The sequence below is a fragment of the Lepisosteus oculatus genome, chromosome 15, assembly GCF_040954835.1.
Source record: "Lepisosteus oculatus isolate fLepOcu1 chromosome 15, fLepOcu1.hap2, whole genome shotgun sequence".
Taxonomy (NCBI): Eukaryota; Metazoa; Chordata; class Actinopteri; order Semionotiformes; family Lepisosteidae; genus Lepisosteus; species Lepisosteus oculatus.
Genome location: NC_090710.1, coordinates 21,901,575 through 21,917,667, shown reverse-complemented (window position 1 = coordinate 21,917,667; position 16,093 = coordinate 21,901,575). Strand labels below are relative to the sequence as shown.

General features: G+C 44.2%; 2 protein-coding genes across 5 annotated transcripts; one reads left to right on the top strand and one right to left on the bottom strand.

Annotated features, from left to right (window-relative positions):
* Positions 1–1,656: 1,656 nt before the first annotated feature.
* On the top strand, positions 1,657–8,589 carry LOC102693379 (PI-PLC X domain-containing protein 1). Of its 3 annotated transcripts, XM_006639225.3 has the most exons (7): positions 1,657–1,815; positions 2,220–2,326; positions 2,694–2,830; positions 3,127–3,255; positions 4,688–4,843; positions 5,661–5,841; positions 6,290–8,589. In XM_006639225.3, the coding sequence occupies exons 2-7, from the start codon at positions 2,230–2,232 to the stop codon at positions 6,529–6,531; spliced, it is 942 nt and encodes a 313-aa protein (XP_006639288.2). In that variant the 5' UTR covers positions 1,657–1,815; positions 2,220–2,229; the 3' UTR covers positions 6,532–8,589. The 3 variants fall into 3 exon arrangements, with proteins under 3 accessions (XP_006639288.2, XP_069034833.1, XP_069034832.1); XM_069178732.1 differs by lacking the exon at positions 2,694–2,830; XM_069178731.1 differs by lacking the exon at positions 1,657–1,815 and having other exon boundaries at positions 2,252–2,326; positions 2,698–2,830.
* Positions 7,009–15,791, bottom strand: gtpbp6 (GTP binding protein 6 (putative)). Of its 2 annotated transcripts, XM_006639224.3 has the most exons (10): positions 15,079–15,790; positions 13,063–13,200; positions 12,343–12,413; positions 11,556–11,686; positions 10,783–10,853; positions 10,437–10,595; positions 9,776–9,984; positions 8,889–9,037; positions 8,166–8,318; positions 7,009–7,419 (listed from the first exon to the last, which is right to left on the bottom strand). In XM_006639224.3, the coding sequence occupies exons 1-10, from the start codon at positions 15,569–15,571 to the stop codon at positions 7,293–7,295; spliced, it is 1,701 nt and encodes a 566-aa protein (XP_006639287.3). In that variant the 5' UTR covers positions 15,572–15,790; the 3' UTR covers positions 7,009–7,292. The 2 variants fall into 2 exon arrangements, with proteins under 2 accessions (XP_006639287.3, XP_069034831.1); XM_069178730.1 differs by lacking the exon at positions 7,009–7,419 and having other exon boundaries at positions 8,234–8,318; positions 8,850–9,037; positions 15,079–15,791.
* Positions 15,792–16,093: the final 302 nt, after the last annotated feature.

Here is a 16,093-nt window from a genome sequence, read left to right as displayed (position 1 = left end):
AAAGCTGTTATTCTGCAGCGGCACCTCCCCGTGATGCCTGAAGAAAACACGAACAGATTCGATAGATAGATTATACTTTATTAATCCCGTAGGGAAATTGATGAATTGATGATTATATCGACAAACCCGTCTCTGGCCGCTCAAGGCAGGGTGAAACCTGCGGGAAGCAGGGCTATCCAGGCAGGAATGAAAGGAAAACGGCGTTCGTGCTCCAGACACTCGTACTCGTTGGACCTGCTCCTTTTGGACAGGGCACAGTCTTCTCCACACAAAGAGGCCCCGGTTCCTATAGCAACACGGTGCAAGAAGCTGTCGGCTCACGCCACAGCTACAGAAGAGTGGAAGATACGAGCTATAGACAAGAAAGTTATGGTCGATATTTTCTGAAGAGCTGAGCCCAAAACACACGGCAGAACATACAAAAGACACTGAACCCCGCTAGCCCCTTTACAAACGGATACATCCGGTATAAATTAATTTTTGAACTTGAAATGAGAACTTTCAGTGTCCAAGGGGAGTTTAAGCAAGACGGTCCACAGTGGTGGGCTGAGGAATAGAGAAAATCGCATGAAGGATCGGGGTGGCAGGTATTTGAGGTGAACCGTGTGTGGAAACTGACTGTACAGACTTTTCGCTGTGACACCGTGGATATGTTTTACCCCAAACCGTCCGACACAGTAATAACACTTGCATATGCTTTCAGAAAAACTGAATCCCAGCAATCTGCTAAAGTAAAACCTACATGTACGGAGCCAGGAAAAAAATGTAACGACCGCGGGCATAAGACTCAGGGAATGGGGTTGAACAACACATGTATTAACTAGAACCAGGGAAAGGGGCTACAGCGATGGACCTATACTAACGCACACACACGAAGGGAAGAGACTGTCTACCACCCTCCGCCCTACTATATACAGTCCCATAGTCCCGCCCCCAGGCGCTGTTTTCAGCCCGCCTCCCGTGACGCTACACAAAGAAATCGTAAGGAGTTTTTTTTTTGCTGTTGTTTATGGGTAGTAATAAGAAGTTCAAGAGATTGTTTAGACCTTGCTGAGAAAAGAAAGCACAGGCCTCCGGGCCTTTGGATAAATTGGCTGACGATATGAACAGCCAAAACGTTCTCAATCATTCTTAACACTCTTGGTTTGTGATCTATACGAGATGGTTCAGGCATTAAAAGGGTAGGAGTGTCTACATTTCTTACGTGTCACTGAAACATACAGAAATACCTGCGGCTACTGAAACAGGGAGGACAACATCACAAATGCTTCTTGACGAATTTGGTTTGTACCCTCCCAAACACGTGTGGACATTTCGTGCCACCTAGCGGTGGGACGGTGCATTACCGGTCTGTCACAGCTGGTCTGGCTTCATGGCCTCTACGTTTTTAGACTGCTTGGTTTTACAGCTCGACATGTGCTGTAAAAACACTTTAGGTATACAGAGCCAAACCTGTAACAGCAACAGCTGCGACGCGTTTCGGTAAACAGCATCTTAGAATGTCAGAAGATCTGTTTTTCATCATAATCATCAGTACTAGTATTACCATGTGTAGTTTCAGACCAGGGAAAAAGCTGGAGAACAGACTTTGACGTGGCGCTATTTTGGTGCACTTTGTACACGGTCTCTGACACTGGTTTTACAGTTGTCGTCATGAAAAAACATCACAGCAGGAAATAGAGCAGAAGGCTGCGCGTTTTGTAACTATAACAATACTGTAGCTGAAACAGAACATTTCTCATTATGTGAGGTTATCTACACCATCTTATGATTCATCGAGCATTCAGTGTGCACGAAATTTCAGTAGAGTGTCCGGTAAGAAACAGTGTCAGTCTTCATCGGTTGTTACTGACCTCTTCAACATACACCACTCTCTGAACAGTTTTCAGATTTTGTCAGTATTTCGAAGCGTCTTTCTTAGTGTTAAACTACAGCCACCCCTTCCGATTTCTTATCTGTTTAAAGACTTCAGCGTAATTTTAATGAATAACTAATTGTATGTGTATAGTCCTTTCACCCCAAAGCGCTTGACAATACAATAGAAAAGAGAAGTTTACATGTCAAGTTACGTGTCAGAAACCACAGTTTTGTATGTGTAGTATGTATACCTGCTCCTAGTACGTTTTCAAATTTGTTAACGATCCATAATGTTGCTATATCGTAGATCTTATACGATATAGCTTTATGTATCGAAACTGTCCGTGAACTCAATCTTACAGCCACCGAAGAATGGCTCGTCTCTCAAAGGAACATGATTACCAGGACTGGATGTCTCAGCTCCCTGAGATTCTTTGGGACAGACCTTTGTGGTGCCTCGCAATCCCAGGTAAATACTCGCCCGGTTCATTCAACCTCTTTTACATTTTGTGTTTAAAATATAATAATTGGCAGACGTTTAACAAGACGAGGTACTGATTCAAATTAGCGCCATTGGTTTTTAGCATTTTTTATTTATACTGTAATTAAAGACGTTATGCTTCTAAATAACCTTTATCAATTCACATATAAAAGAAGAAGATATTTAAACGAATGCTTTAACGATGAATACTGTTTAAGGAAAAGTTGCTGTCTTCAGTATAAATTGTACATAAGGTAAAAAAAAAATTTTGGATGAACCTGAAGAATATACCAGTAAACAGAAGAACATTGTTATCAATGTTAGCAAAATGCATGATAAAAGTTTTGTGTTTCAGGAAGTCATGACTCTATGAGTTACTGTTTGGACATAAACTCACCTTTAGTCTCATCTGAGTCGAATGCATTGAGGATTGTGGACCGTGTCTTGCCCTGTGTCACACGGCCAGTTATTTATAAATGGGCAAAAACACAGGTTTGTGTTGTTTAAACATCACTAACATGGGTGGGCTCCCTTCATAGAAAGGATATGACTGCTACAGTACATCTTTCAGATGGCAATGTCTCCAATGCTAGTTTCAAAACTGTAAGTGCTACACATAGAGTTACTTTTAGAAAGTTTTGTAACATGTAGCTTCACTGTGAAACAAGAAATTCAAGGAAACATTTGTTTCCAGAAGAGAACACGAATAATTTCATCACCACTTTATTAAAGTGAAAATGACTCCATGTAAAATCAGTGTATTCAATTGCTCCTCTGTGCTTCCCTAGGAGGAAAACATTCTGGAACAGCTGAATGCTGGGATTCGATATTTCGATCTTAGAATTGCTCACAAACCTCAAGATCCTTCAGATGATCTTTATTACACACACGTGATTTACACCACTATGACAGTGCGGGTGAGTAACAGGCAGGCATGTGCCATCTAAACCTCATGCAGTTTTTAAACAGGGATGTGTTGCAGAAAATAACTGTAGCTTGACTAGAAGTAGGAGCATGAACAATGCCTGTGCCTGGAGTAGATCACTGTGACACTCACACCTCCTGGGCTGGAATGTTGTAAATAGGAGCATCGGGGTAAGATGCTGGTCAGTCAATTAAAGAGGAGCTGCAGTCCAAATTTCTCGGACCGGTTACTAAATCTCAGTCACAAACTTAATTGATGGTATTGCAAAATTTTACAAATATCTGAATTTAGTGTAAAATCGTGAGTTTTTTTAAAGTAGCATATGGTTGCCTTGTTGTCGCAGGCAGACAAGAAACTGCTGGGCTCGCCACGGAAGAGAGTGTGAATTGTTCACTAGTCACTGTCAGCACAGGCTGTCTTTACAATATTAATTATTATGAGTGTATTTTAGTTGGCTGGCGGGTTACTCTTTTTTTTGCAATTTTTTATTTTTAGATAAAAGTATCTAAAAATCATACCGCTTTGTCGGTTTCATGAAAATATTTACTATTCATATAGTAGCAACATTGGCTTGATCTAAAGCATGTTTACCATGTAATAGGGCCGCTTTCATGTCATGATAAGTTTTGTTGCGTAGATCTGAATCGCAGACAATAACGGCAATATGGCACTATGCGTAAATTGAAACTTTGTCTCTTTTGCGATGTAAATTTGAGGTCGTACACATTACCATGTACTTTGTAGTTTCATTGTGGTTTGAAATGCATTCATCATTTCCAAATCAACATTACCCCAAAATGTAAAAATAGCATTGCAGTTTAACTTTAACTCCTTACCTCTGGTACCATTTGCATGACAGAGGATCTGCCCTCTGGTCTCTAAACAGCAGGTAAAATACTGACACTGTAAGCCCTTGCTTCATGATTTATCAACTAGCACCTGACCAATAATCTTCTCAGGACTGGTCAGGTGACTAATAGCAGCAGGTGATTCCCCACAGCATTCTGGGGAATGTGGTTCAGACAAGGACATCCATCATGTTTGAACCTACTGCCCTCTAACAATCACATATCATTTTTACATGGAATTTCACAAGCTGAAATCCAGAATTCTGTACTGTGTCTTCTAGCATCTGAAGTACTGGAAATATCTTTTTTGGTCAGTTTCAGACATTTTTCATAAACCTGTTTTTCTTAATTTAGCACTTCTAAGCAGCCAGGTATATTTTTAGGGTACTGACAATCAAGACAGCAAATATATGTTTATAGAGTTTAAAAGAAATCTGGGTACTTGCTACATTTTAATTAGCAAATGGAATACATAAAATGTAACTCCTTATCCTAACTTTGCAGCTACTTGTTTTTTTCTTGGTAAATTTTCTTGGCAAAATTTTATACCATTTTAAAAATACTGTTCCATTGCAGGAGACTTTACAGGACATTGCTCAGTGGCTCAAATTTCATCCCAAGGAAATTGTCTTTTTGGCATGTAGCCATTTTGAAGGGCTGAATGAAGACTGTCATGAGAGACTTGTTCTTTCTTTGAAGCATATTTTTGGCTCCAAATTATGTCCATTCATGGTAAGTCATTCAATAGCAAGCATAACCTTTAGTTAAATGAGGCAGTTCTATTTCATTTTGGTCTCTGACGTAAGTTCAAAGTATAATTCTACAAGGTGGAAGAAAGCATTAAATGATCTTTACATTAGAGAATGTAAGGGAACCATTAATATTCTGCTTGGAGTGTAGAACAAATGTTTTCCAAGAGCAAGTTAATTAAATGCTAGAAAGCAGTAGTTCAGATGGTTCAATGAATCAAGAAAAATAGAAGGAGAAAGAAGGCACTTTCTAAAATAATTTAAAACAAATCCTGTTACAAAATGAGCCATATGAGAACACAAGGTGTAGCATTCCCACTTCAGTCAATTAAACAAATTGATAGTGTTGAACCATTATCAAGGAGCAAAAGGTTTGGGACAAGTGCCCCTTGTTGGTCACATGTTTGTTCTTGGGTAATTTAGTCACTCAGAAAAAATCTTAGCAGCCTGCAAAACCACCTCCTAACCTCTTCGTATTCTATCCTGACTTGACCTGATTAACCGGATCACCTGGAATCTTGAAGGCTAGGGATTTGGAGTTTCACAAAGAGTCATCAGTGCAGTCTGGGAGAAGCAGGTGCATAATCAGAACCTCACAAGTTCAAGGGACTGTTGGTGTTGACCTATACAGGACACCTCACTAACGACTGACTCCTGGGTTGCTGTGAAACGCACTAATATCCCAAACAAGGCAGTGTCCTCTAACTTCAGTCGAATGCTGCAACAAACACAAATGCATCCAAAGAGCGAGTCACCCCTTGTATAGAGGTAATTTCACAGCTAAGCTTGCTTGCCCTCAGGAAACGCCAACACTGAGGAGGTTGTGGGAGTCGGGCTACCAGGTGATTGTTTCATATGAAGACCAAACAGCTGAGAAGCATCACGATCTGTGGCCTGCAATCCCCTACTGGTGGGCCAACCAAGCCAGCGCAGAGGGTGTGGTTGAGTACCTGGACAAACGGAAACACACAGGAAGCCCAGGTAGGAGTCTCTGCACACGGTGCTGCAGAGTGATTCCAGCTACAGCAGTCTTCATCTTTGCAAGGCAATCACAGACACTTTGTGTTTTGCATCTATTAGGCATCACACAAGACACGAAAGGTGTGTCAGTGGAGGAATTTACCAGAATGAAAGTCTTGGTTATCTCAATCTGGATTTCCTATTAGTATGCTAGCTGACTTTTCAAAATTTCCAACATTATTTTAACTAGGAGAAAAACTTGAAGAGTGCAATAACAGGTGCACTTTAAAGCACTATTGTTTTAAAGCGCTTAAAAGCTGTTGAAGCTTACCCTGGCTTCTTTTAAGAAACAGCTGGCAGAGACCCTTCTATCAATTAACTACTAACTACGAAACAGGCTAGATTTCTTCTTTCTTCTGTTCTTCTGAAAGAGGCCTTTTTCTTTCAGCATCTCTTTGTTTGATTTCAGGGAGGTTTTCTGTGGCTGGGCTGAACCTGACAGCAAGCACGCAGTTCATCGTGCTTCACCCCAGGCAGTCCATACAGACTCTGACGTTGCAGAACTATGGCTGTCTGGCAGCCTGGCTCCAGGAGCAGACCCCTGGCGGAGACACAGGCAGCCTGAACATCATTGCGGGCGATTTCATCGGGCCGTGTCAGTTCTGCTCGATCGTCATCTCCCTGAACATGAAGCTTGTACAGCTCACTTGATCACATGCTGTGACTCTGAAACTTCACGTTGACTTTTTCATAATACCTTTTATGATGAGTTTTTCCCATCACACCAAAAGGTAAGCAGCTTCATTACATACTACAGTTTGTAGTAATGTTACGATTATTTTGTTCAGTAAAAGAAAGGTAAAAATAAGTGTATACGGTCCTAATTTCCTAGGCCGGTCTGTCATTGTTGATGAGTAACAAAGGAGAATTTGTTTTGGGATTAGATTTCAGGGACATTGTTTTAAACCAGAAAGTAAACTTAAAAAAAAGAAATATGAAAATAAGCAATATTAAAAATGCTTATTTTATGTTATCTACATAATATGTGTAAAGGGTATGTAGAAATAGATATGTAAAGTCTATTTGGAAAATGACAGTCAGGATTTACCTTCTATACTACATGATTCAGCCACAGAAAGACTATTTCATACATGTTGGAAAGCAGAAATGCTATGCAGGAATACCACGTTAAATATCCACATTTTATTTACAGAAAATGCATTAGAATCTATACATTACACTGTATAGCTCCTAATTTGTACATGCATTCAGTTGTGCGATAGTTCTGGTAAGAGCCACTTTTAACGTTAGACATGTCCCTGCATTTAGGGAGCCATACAGTACATGTCATAAGTGTCAACACACACACTGTGGAGCCTCAGGCTTTCACAGCAGAACACATACTGAGCAGAGTGCAGACAAATCATCTTCACAGGTCACGAGCCAAGCACACAGAGCTTTCACCTGAAGGGCTAACTAGCCTGGAACAGCTTCCTGTAACGCCCATATGCAGCACTGCTGATAATGACCTTGACATTGGCTGTCCCTTCTTCTGGCACAACACCAACCTCCTGCACTGTGGCTTCCCTGTAAAGCCAGCTGTGAAGAGAGAAACAGCGCTTCAGGGTCCAGAGACAAACGAGGACCCTGCTACAGTTTCATCTGCTAACCCAGTGATGTTTACCGAACACGGCACTTTCCAAGACAGCCAAATCCAAGTACTTCAGGTGAAGGGAACCTGCCTTGTAATTTATTTCCTTTATAACAGTGAATCACTGTTCACAGACAAGAACAGACTGATCAGCACTCTAAATGGTGTTTTAATCTGATCCTGTGTTCCACTTTCTATTGCACAGTCTGCGGGGCAGTTTGCTAACAATGCAGCTCTGCCTCTCACATCTTTCTCAGGAATATATTCCTTGTTCAGCACCACCTGTGCTGTAAGTGTGGAGAGAAAAAAAACATGCTAAAGGAAAGGCGCACGTATTCAGCTCCCCATGCAATAAATCACGAGAGTTTCTCCATGGTGATGCAGATTATAGACTGGAGGATCACAGTAAAGCAGGGGATGGATCTTAAAAGAAAATAAAACAAATCAAGAGAGGGGAAAGGGGTGAATTCATTTGGGCAAAGGGTAAAGATGTACTATAATGAAACTATGGGAGGTGCTATTACATTTAAAACAGCTATATCTACTGTAGACTACATTGTTTAGGTCTAGTCACTGCATTGCAAAAAAAAAGAAACTCTTGGGAGTCAAAAACCTTGCAGTCAAATCAATTTAAAGAAATCTTACCTTAGGTTACCCTGGAAACTTAGTGTAGTGTTGTGTGGATATCCCTTACCTTAACTGAGAACTACTGAGATCCACTTTGATGGTCAGAATGTGCTTCCCAGTTGTTTTCAGAACGACATCCTCTACTCTTTTTTTCAGGACCTCTAAACCTTGTCCTTTCAAAGCTGATATGGGCTGGATGTTTGGTTCGGTAGGCTGGTAACTGAAGACAATACAGAATCCAGTGTTATAAGGGTACACAATGTAGTGCTGGGCATAAGCAGATTTCATTGCTGCTAGGACTGATGTGGTTCATGGGTCTTGTCCTTGCTAAGAAACACTAACTTGTGCTATATGTGCCAAAAGTACAGTTTATCCTTGGTGATAATGCTAAACCTCCTGATCCTTTATTTCTGAGGAGAAGCATACAATTTGCATTGTTACAGAAAATGTATATTTTTCCAGTATTGAGAATAAAAAAACACTTTCCATGTTTTATTTGTCTGCAGTGTATTTCAGGTCAGTGCACACAGCTATTTTAAAGAGTAATTTATGCAACATGGTCTTCGTTCAGGTCCTGATCAGGCATTTGTTTTTCATCTTGAAGCAAAAAGAAAGCATTCATCTGCTGTACGTATGTATCGACTGGGCAAACATTAACATTGTGGTTTACTTCTCACATGAAAATCAGTACGCCTGATCGTAATCCATCATTTTAACCAAAGGGAACGATATCTGCAGGGGTATCCAGTACCAGAATTTCACAGCGGCATTCATGTGGTCTGTCCTTTACCCCTCAACGAGATCGATCTTGTTGTGGACTTCAATGATGTTGTCCATCAGACAGCTGGGGACCTGCAGGTTCTTCAGCACGTTCAACACGTTGACCTTCTGGTTCAGGCTCTCCGGGTGGCTGATGTCCCTCACGTGAATGATCAGGTCCTGTTCGGGGTTAAAAGGATTCAGAAAAGGCAAAGTCACCTAGCAAGACCGGCTAATGTACTGTAGCTTCCTGTTCTCACAAGAGTCTGATGACACTGTGAAACAGGATCCTATTAGGAACCATAGAATTGGAGGATACTGCTGTTCTTCTGGCTGCCCTGCAGGAAGACACAATTCTTTGCAGTGTTTGCAGTATTTGATACTGACGTAGGCTTTCTGTTTCACTGTGCTAAAACAGGAAAAAAAGCAAGGTCTAGCAGAAGCCTTAACTGAGTGGGGCCCTGCAGATATTAGCAAGGGATCGAACTGCAGTTTCTTACAGCTTCACCCAGGTTATTTATGCAGTAATGCTGGGAATCAACCGATGGAAAAAAAACACAGTTCAGGTCAAATCAGAATTACAGTGCACAACATGCAGATAATGATGCTGCTGTTAACAGTAATGGTTAATTTAAAAAAATACAGAAATCTACAGAATAGTAGTCTTAATCAGCTACTGTCACCAAAGACAAAAGATTATGCCAAAGACCAAAGACAGCTTATGCTCTCCACCCATTTAAACAGGAATTTTAGTTTTTGGATCTAAAACAGGACCAACCGCAAATATTAAATTGAAGCACCAGGAAACTCAGGAAATTATCTGTAATGATTTCCTGAGGTGAGGAATGTGAAAAGACAGCACAGTGCCCGTGTGAAGTTAAGGGCACTGCTAATTTCTCCTAGCAGTCAGCCACGTACAGAATGCACCACGTCCTGCAGGGTGGCAGAGAACGAGTCAATAAGCTGGTGAGGCAGCTGGGAGAGGAAGCCGATGGTGTCGACAAAGAGGACAGTCATGTGACTGGGCAGCTGGCCAGCGTGAACGGTGACGTCAAGCGTAGCGAAGAGCTGATCTCGGGGCTGGAGCCCTGCATCGCCAGTCAGGGCTTTAATCAGGGTCGTCTTGCCTGCAGGCGACACATAGAGTACTGCTAGTAATGCTAAGAACGGTGAAAAGTACTGTCTTTGAGATGTGTAGGCTGAAAAAAAGCTTGGAAAAATTCTGGAACAGGCCACGTGACTGCCTACATAGCCCAAATTTGAAGTTAGTCACCCCTCTGCTTAATGCAGTAGGTATATTCCATCATGGCAGTGACAGTCACCCCCCGGCTCACTGCAGTTGGTATATCCCATGACGGCAGTGACAGTCACCCCCCGGATCACCGCAGTTGGTATACCCCATGAAGGCAGTGACAGTCATCACCCAGCTCACCGCAGTTGGTATACCCCATGACGGCAGTTACAGTCACCCCCCTGCTCACTGCAGTTGGTATACCCCATGACGGCAGTGACAGTCACCCCCCTGCTCACCGCAGTTGGTATACCCCATGACGGCAGTGACAGTCACCCCCCTGCTCACCGCAGTTGGTATATCCCACAACAGAGATGATGGGGAAGTCCCTGTCTTGGCGCTGGGAGCGAAGCAGGCAACGCTTCCTCTTCAGCTTCTCCAAGGCCGCCCGGAGCTTCAGTTCTCTCTCCTTCAACAGCCGCTGCTGCACCTCCATGAACGTCTCACCTGCGTGGATAAACTCAAGTCAAGGAGCTCTGAGAAATCCCTGCAGGCCTAAACGTGGCAACAGGGTTTTCCCTTTTGCAATCCACAAAATACTTTGTCATAAATCCATTAAAGCTTTAAAAGACTCTGCAGTTGTGTCTGGAGACACATGAAGATGTGAAGTTTGTCCATTTCTACAGTTTCTTACCTGAGCCCATAATATACCTGGAACCTCCACCTTGCTGATCTAAGTTTGCCAGATCATTCTTCAGCTGTGACCTGTCAGTACAGAAATAGGGCACATCACTTCTCTGTCGGGGAACGCATGTTACCGCATAAAACAGGTGACTTAATTGAAAAGCCTTCCTCTTTGAGTGCAATACTGCAGTCACGCTAACTGAACACTAGCTGACGTGTAAGGCCACTTTTACAACCCAACAAGCATTCATTTAAAGGGGTGTCCAGACTCGCTCCCTGAAGGTTGGTGTGTCTGTAGCTTTCATTCCAACATATCTGTAACGAGCTAGACAGGGTGGAACGTACCTTAACAGGACCAGCTGAACAACAGCTCTTCATTCAAGAGCCCTAGAAAACCTGCAGACACAGCAGCCCTACAGGACCATGACTGGACACCCCTGGCTAAAACCCAAATTCCTTGAGGTTGCAAAGTCAGCTTACACACCACAACGCGTGCATTCAACTTTCATTTCCAAAACTGCTCTTCCGCATCTCCGAGCTCTTTAACCGAACTGAACTGGGGCTGTCCCAAGAGGAGGCTGGGACAGGCGTCGGGCCCTCCTGGAGGTGAGGTCCTCCACTGGCCCGGACAGGCTTCCGAAGCTGTGAGGAGCCCACCCCAGCCCTGCCTGGGGCCCGCTCTCGGAGGGAGCAGCTGCTCAGTGACAACTCGCCCCCCGGCCGGAGGGCACCCTGTGAAGCAGGCCGCGGGGCGGGAAACCGCGGCTCGGTGCGCGGCGATACCTGAGCAGGGGGATCTCGGCCAGAGAGATCTGCAGCTTGGCCTCCTTGGTGCGAGCGTTGCAGCGGAAGATGTGGAGGACCACCGTGTACCTGTCGAAGACCTTCAATCCCCAGGCCTCCTGCAGCTCCCTCTGCCAAACACAAAGCCGCGCTGAAACCGCCGGCAGACTCCACGCACGCCCACCCCTCAGATCCCCAGTGCCCGGTTTACTCATTCGCGCTGTAACCGAGAGCGCGTCCGGGTTTTCACACCCGTTTTTCGTAAAGCCACGGAGCTTTGTCGTTACATCGAAGCTGTGTCCCGCGTAGCCGGACGACAGACGCCACCTTTGTAGCGTAGCCTTCCACAACACAGGTCCGCGGCGCGCCTGCGCTCTTAGAGGTTTTACACCTTCGATCTTGTCTGTTCGTTTCCCTTACTTTACTAGGGCAGACAGGGTCATTATCACAAACAAGCAACAGTGTTCTAGTAATGCCGAGCGATTTTCCAAACCTCCAGAACGAATCGGATGCCTTAACATAAAGTAGCGGGAATTTCGTTGAATGAATCTTCATCTTACGAACAGCTTCGGATGGAACAAGTTACTTTAGTAAATTGAGGGATGGGGGAATTTTGCGGGCGGTGTGACTTAGTAATAATTCAGCCTGGGGGACAGAAAGTGCCAAGCCTGGCACCTGGATGTCATGATTTCGTGCCGTTACAGAAACCCCCAGTGAGGTGCAGCCGATCACTACCGACGGCACAGACTACAGGCGCCAAGGCTGACCAGCTCTGATTTAGACTCACCTCAGTGACTGGAGCCAGACGCTCCACATTCACAAACACAGCGGTGATCTGTGGTAATCCCCTGATCCTCTCTGAAACGAGAGCCTCGAGTGATTTATTTAAAAACGGCCTGCTACCCCCTTTAAGAACATTAAAGGTTTTGCGCACAGACAACTCTGATCTGGCTTTGAACACTATTTTCGAGGCAGGGCATTCGAAGACTCAGTGCTGACTGCCTAACCCACACATAATCCTGCACAATGTGCCGACAGATTTTTTTTTATGAGCCACAGCTGATCTTCTTTTAACTACACTGTATGGCACTAAGGAAGCCGTGTAGGCTCGACTGTGATGTTAAGTACCTGTAAAACTGCATTATGTATGTTTCCTACTGTGATATTGCTCATTAGAAATAATGAGAAATAGAGTGAATCTAGCATGTCAGTATGTGCCAGGAAACCACTGCATTCAAGTTGCAGTTCTAGTCCACATTACACTTTCATGTGTTTAATCAACTATGTAATGGAGCCATGCTCAGAGTGTTTACTTCATGTGGCATTTACCAACTCCTCCTACGAAACAAACGCATGGGAGCAGGTTCGGTATCTACTTAACCATAATCAGCTACACTGATAAAAATGCAGCCTCTGACCATGTCTTTACCAGGTCAACCACGGCCACCAGCATGTAGGTAAACAGTCCCAGCATGAAGCCCGTGAAGAGACAGGAGGGCATGGAGACCTGTGAGCGCCTGGAAGTTCCCCTTGCCAAAGATCCTCCTCTTTTCAGGCGTCTTCGTGGAGACGATGATCTTATCGACCACCGTCCAGTTCTGCAGCGTGGAGACGAGGCCCACAGCCTCCTCCATCTGAAGAGCCGCTGTGAATCGAACCGCATACACATCAATGGGTCCGCTGCCCGGTCTCGGACGAGGAAACCCACACGGACATGGGGAAACGTGCAAACTCCACACAGAGAGCCCCCCTGTTCCAGACCTGAAGCCAGCGCCCCAGCCCTGCAAGGCAGCAACACTAACTCCTTCATTTTAAAATAAGACCCCACCCCACCCTTTGATCCATCATTTGGAATGCGATTGTGGTCTCTTCATTGATACTTCAAAACAGCTATAATTTAAAGCTATTCATTCTTTTTGCGAAGGGTATGAAAGCTTCAGCTTCCATTTACATAAGAAATAGTTTTATTGAAAAAATCCTCTATCTTCAATTATCCACAGTGCAAAAATCTTGTGTTCTCACATGCTGGTTGTAAATGCAGTTATACCACAGAACATTACAATACAAAATGAAAAGATCCCATTAAAGGATGTCCTTCGACATCTACTGTACCATCATCACCTGCAACACCTAACTTCTGAGATCAACTGGAGCAGAGTTGAGGGTCTCTAGCCAAGATCTACCCACCCATCCACTTTCTAACCTGCTTTATCCAGTTCAGGGTCGGGGAGGGGGGCAGAGCCTATCCTGGCAAGCAACAGGCACAAGGCTGGATCCATCCAGGATGGGACTCACACACCAGGCCCAGACGCCAGTTAACCTACCAGTATATCTTTGGACTGTGGGAGGAAACAGCCCTTCGGATGAGACGTAAAAACCGAGGTCCTGACTCTCTGTAGTCATTAATAATCCCAGCGTTTTTCTCAATAAGAGTAGGGGTGTTACCCTTGTGTCCTGGCCAAATTTCCCCCAGGCCTATACCCATCATGGCCTCCTAATAATCCCCATCTGTGAACTGGCTTCATCACTCTGCTCTCCTCCCCACTGACAGCTGGTGTATGGTGAGCGTACTGGAGCCCTATGGCTGCCATCGCATCATCCAGGTGGAGGGGAACCCCCCTTACCATTACCTGGAAAGCGCCGACTGGAGTGTCATCCGTAAGGAATAATAACAAGGGGAGAACATACAAACTCCACACAGACAGCACCCCAGGTTCGGAGATGAACCCAGGTCCTAACCATGATAACCACTGCGGCAACGTGCTGCCCTCTAGCCACGATCGAGAAAATAATAATTCCCTGAGTGTAAAGAATTGTTTTTTAGAATTATCTCACCCTAAAGAATTTTAAAGCTCTTTTATATACAGAAGCAGACCTATTTCACCACTGACATACTGCGCCTAGCTGGGCGATGTCTGGCAGCCATTTTGTCTCACCATCCCACCCACTCAGCACAGCAAGTAGAGAAGTAAGAAAACGGATTCAACCACGTGAATTGACGGAAAATGATATGAAAGGCCAGCTTGTTCAGTCCCACAGCAGAATTGAGACAAAAAACTAGAGTGAACAAGTTTACTCTTTTGAAAGGTATTTCTTTCATCACCACATATTCAGGTCTTCGGTTTCATGTCCCATCGGACGAAACAGCACCTCCACCCCAGGGTCTCTTGTCACCAAACTGTGGCACTGGTTTGGGAAATGATGGACCACGCTGGAAAAACGCCACTTACTGGTCCACTTACAGGATTAAGTTAGTTTTCCTCGTACTTCTCCCTTCTCAGCTCTGAGCTGGCCCTCTCTTGCTTGTTTCCCTCTTCTTTAGCAGGGAGAAGAGCTACACACCAGTCAGACCAAGCTGCTGACATCTCCAGAGAGCAGGTGAGCAGGCACTTACGCTGCTGCCCCGCCGAAATGATTCTTATTAATTGGTGTTGAATAATGCTGGCTGCATAACTCGTTTGCTTTTTAACATGACGGGTTAAACATCCGAAACACTCCGCAGTCTCCCGGAGCGAATACTGACCTGTAGTCAGGCGCTGCTTCCTCTGCCCCCATTTGATTTCGGGGTGAACGATGAACACCCTGTGGTCTTGGTCGCCGACACCTGTCGTAATTTGTTGCTGGATCAGTTGATCAATATCGCCGTCTTCTAAGAGATCGTCTTCAAGATCTTGACTTTCACCACCCAGATCGCTGTTACTGTTTTTGGACCTGCACGTGTTCACCGAAAAGGAGCGGCTACTTATCAGGGTCCGGGTCCAACGTACAGCTCCTCTTAGAGCGATTTGAGATGCATTTTCCAAACATGCCGGGCGTCCCAAGCCGTCGGTATTTTCGTAATTAAACATTTGTTTGCGTTTGCAAACATTTTGCATAGATCTGTTGAAGCTTGCATCTGAACAATACGTAAATCTTGTTGAATATCTATTTCTCAAACTGCATAACGCCTGCTCGCGAAGTTCCCACAACTTTTTCTGCTGTGAAAAGATCTTGATTAAAATGTCTTTGGCAAGCATTCTTAACCTTGACAATCAACACTGTATATCAATCAACACGACATATTATTTACAAAGGGAATGTAATTCGATATTTCATAAATATGTAGTTGATTGCTTTTATCAAATGATGAGAGCTGCCAGATTTACTCCTTACACGCAGCTGCAACAAACCCGGAGTACTGACATTATTGGAGTGGTCACAGGCTCCACATTGAAAAAACAAAGATGGCCGAAATAGTTCGGCCTATTCCGGAAGGTTTCGGGTATTTCCGCCACGGCGGAAAGGAGCGGTTGTGTTTTAGATCGTACATAAATTAATTCAATAATGACATACATTATAATATAACCAAATGCAAGTCTTTGTACGTATCACACATGATAACACAGGCCAAATTAGTTTCTCCTTGTTTTACACGGTTTGCAACAGGCACGGCTCACAGGGACGTTAGAGAGCGCCCCCTCGTGGATGGAGCTAAGACACGTAGTTCCACCAACAGCTTGTTCATTGCCTGACAGTCCAAAGATTCAGCAACAACACGT

What these genes read in the sequence shown, in the direction of transcription:
- LOC102693379 (XM_006639225.3), top strand. Translation starts at nt 2,230, where the DNA reads ATGGCTCGTCTCTCAAAGGAACATGATTACCAGGACTGGATGTCTCAG. An exon ending in ATAAATGGGCAAAAACACAG is followed by an intron (nt 2,831 to 3,126) that starts GTTTGTGTTGTT and finishes GTGCTTCCCTAG; the next exon opens with GAGGAAAACATTCTGGAACA. An exon ending in GAAACACACAGGAAGCCCAG is followed by an intron (nt 5,842 to 6,289) that starts GTAGGAGTCTCT and finishes GTTTGATTTCAG; the next exon opens with GGAGGTTTTCTGTGGCTGGG.
- gtpbp6 (XM_006639224.3), bottom strand. Translation starts at nt 15,571, where the DNA reads ATGCTTGCCAAAGACATTTTAATCAAGATCTTTTCACAGCAGAAAAAG. An exon ending in TGCAGGACGTGGTGCATTCT is followed by an intron (nt 9,038 to 9,775) that starts GTACGTGGCTGA and finishes AACCCCGAACAG; the next exon opens with GACCTGATCATTCACGTGAG. An exon ending in AAGATCGATCTCGTTGAGGG is followed by an intron (nt 8,319 to 8,888) that starts GTAAAGGACAGA and finishes TATTGTCTTCAG; the next exon opens with TTACCAGCCTACCGAACCAA.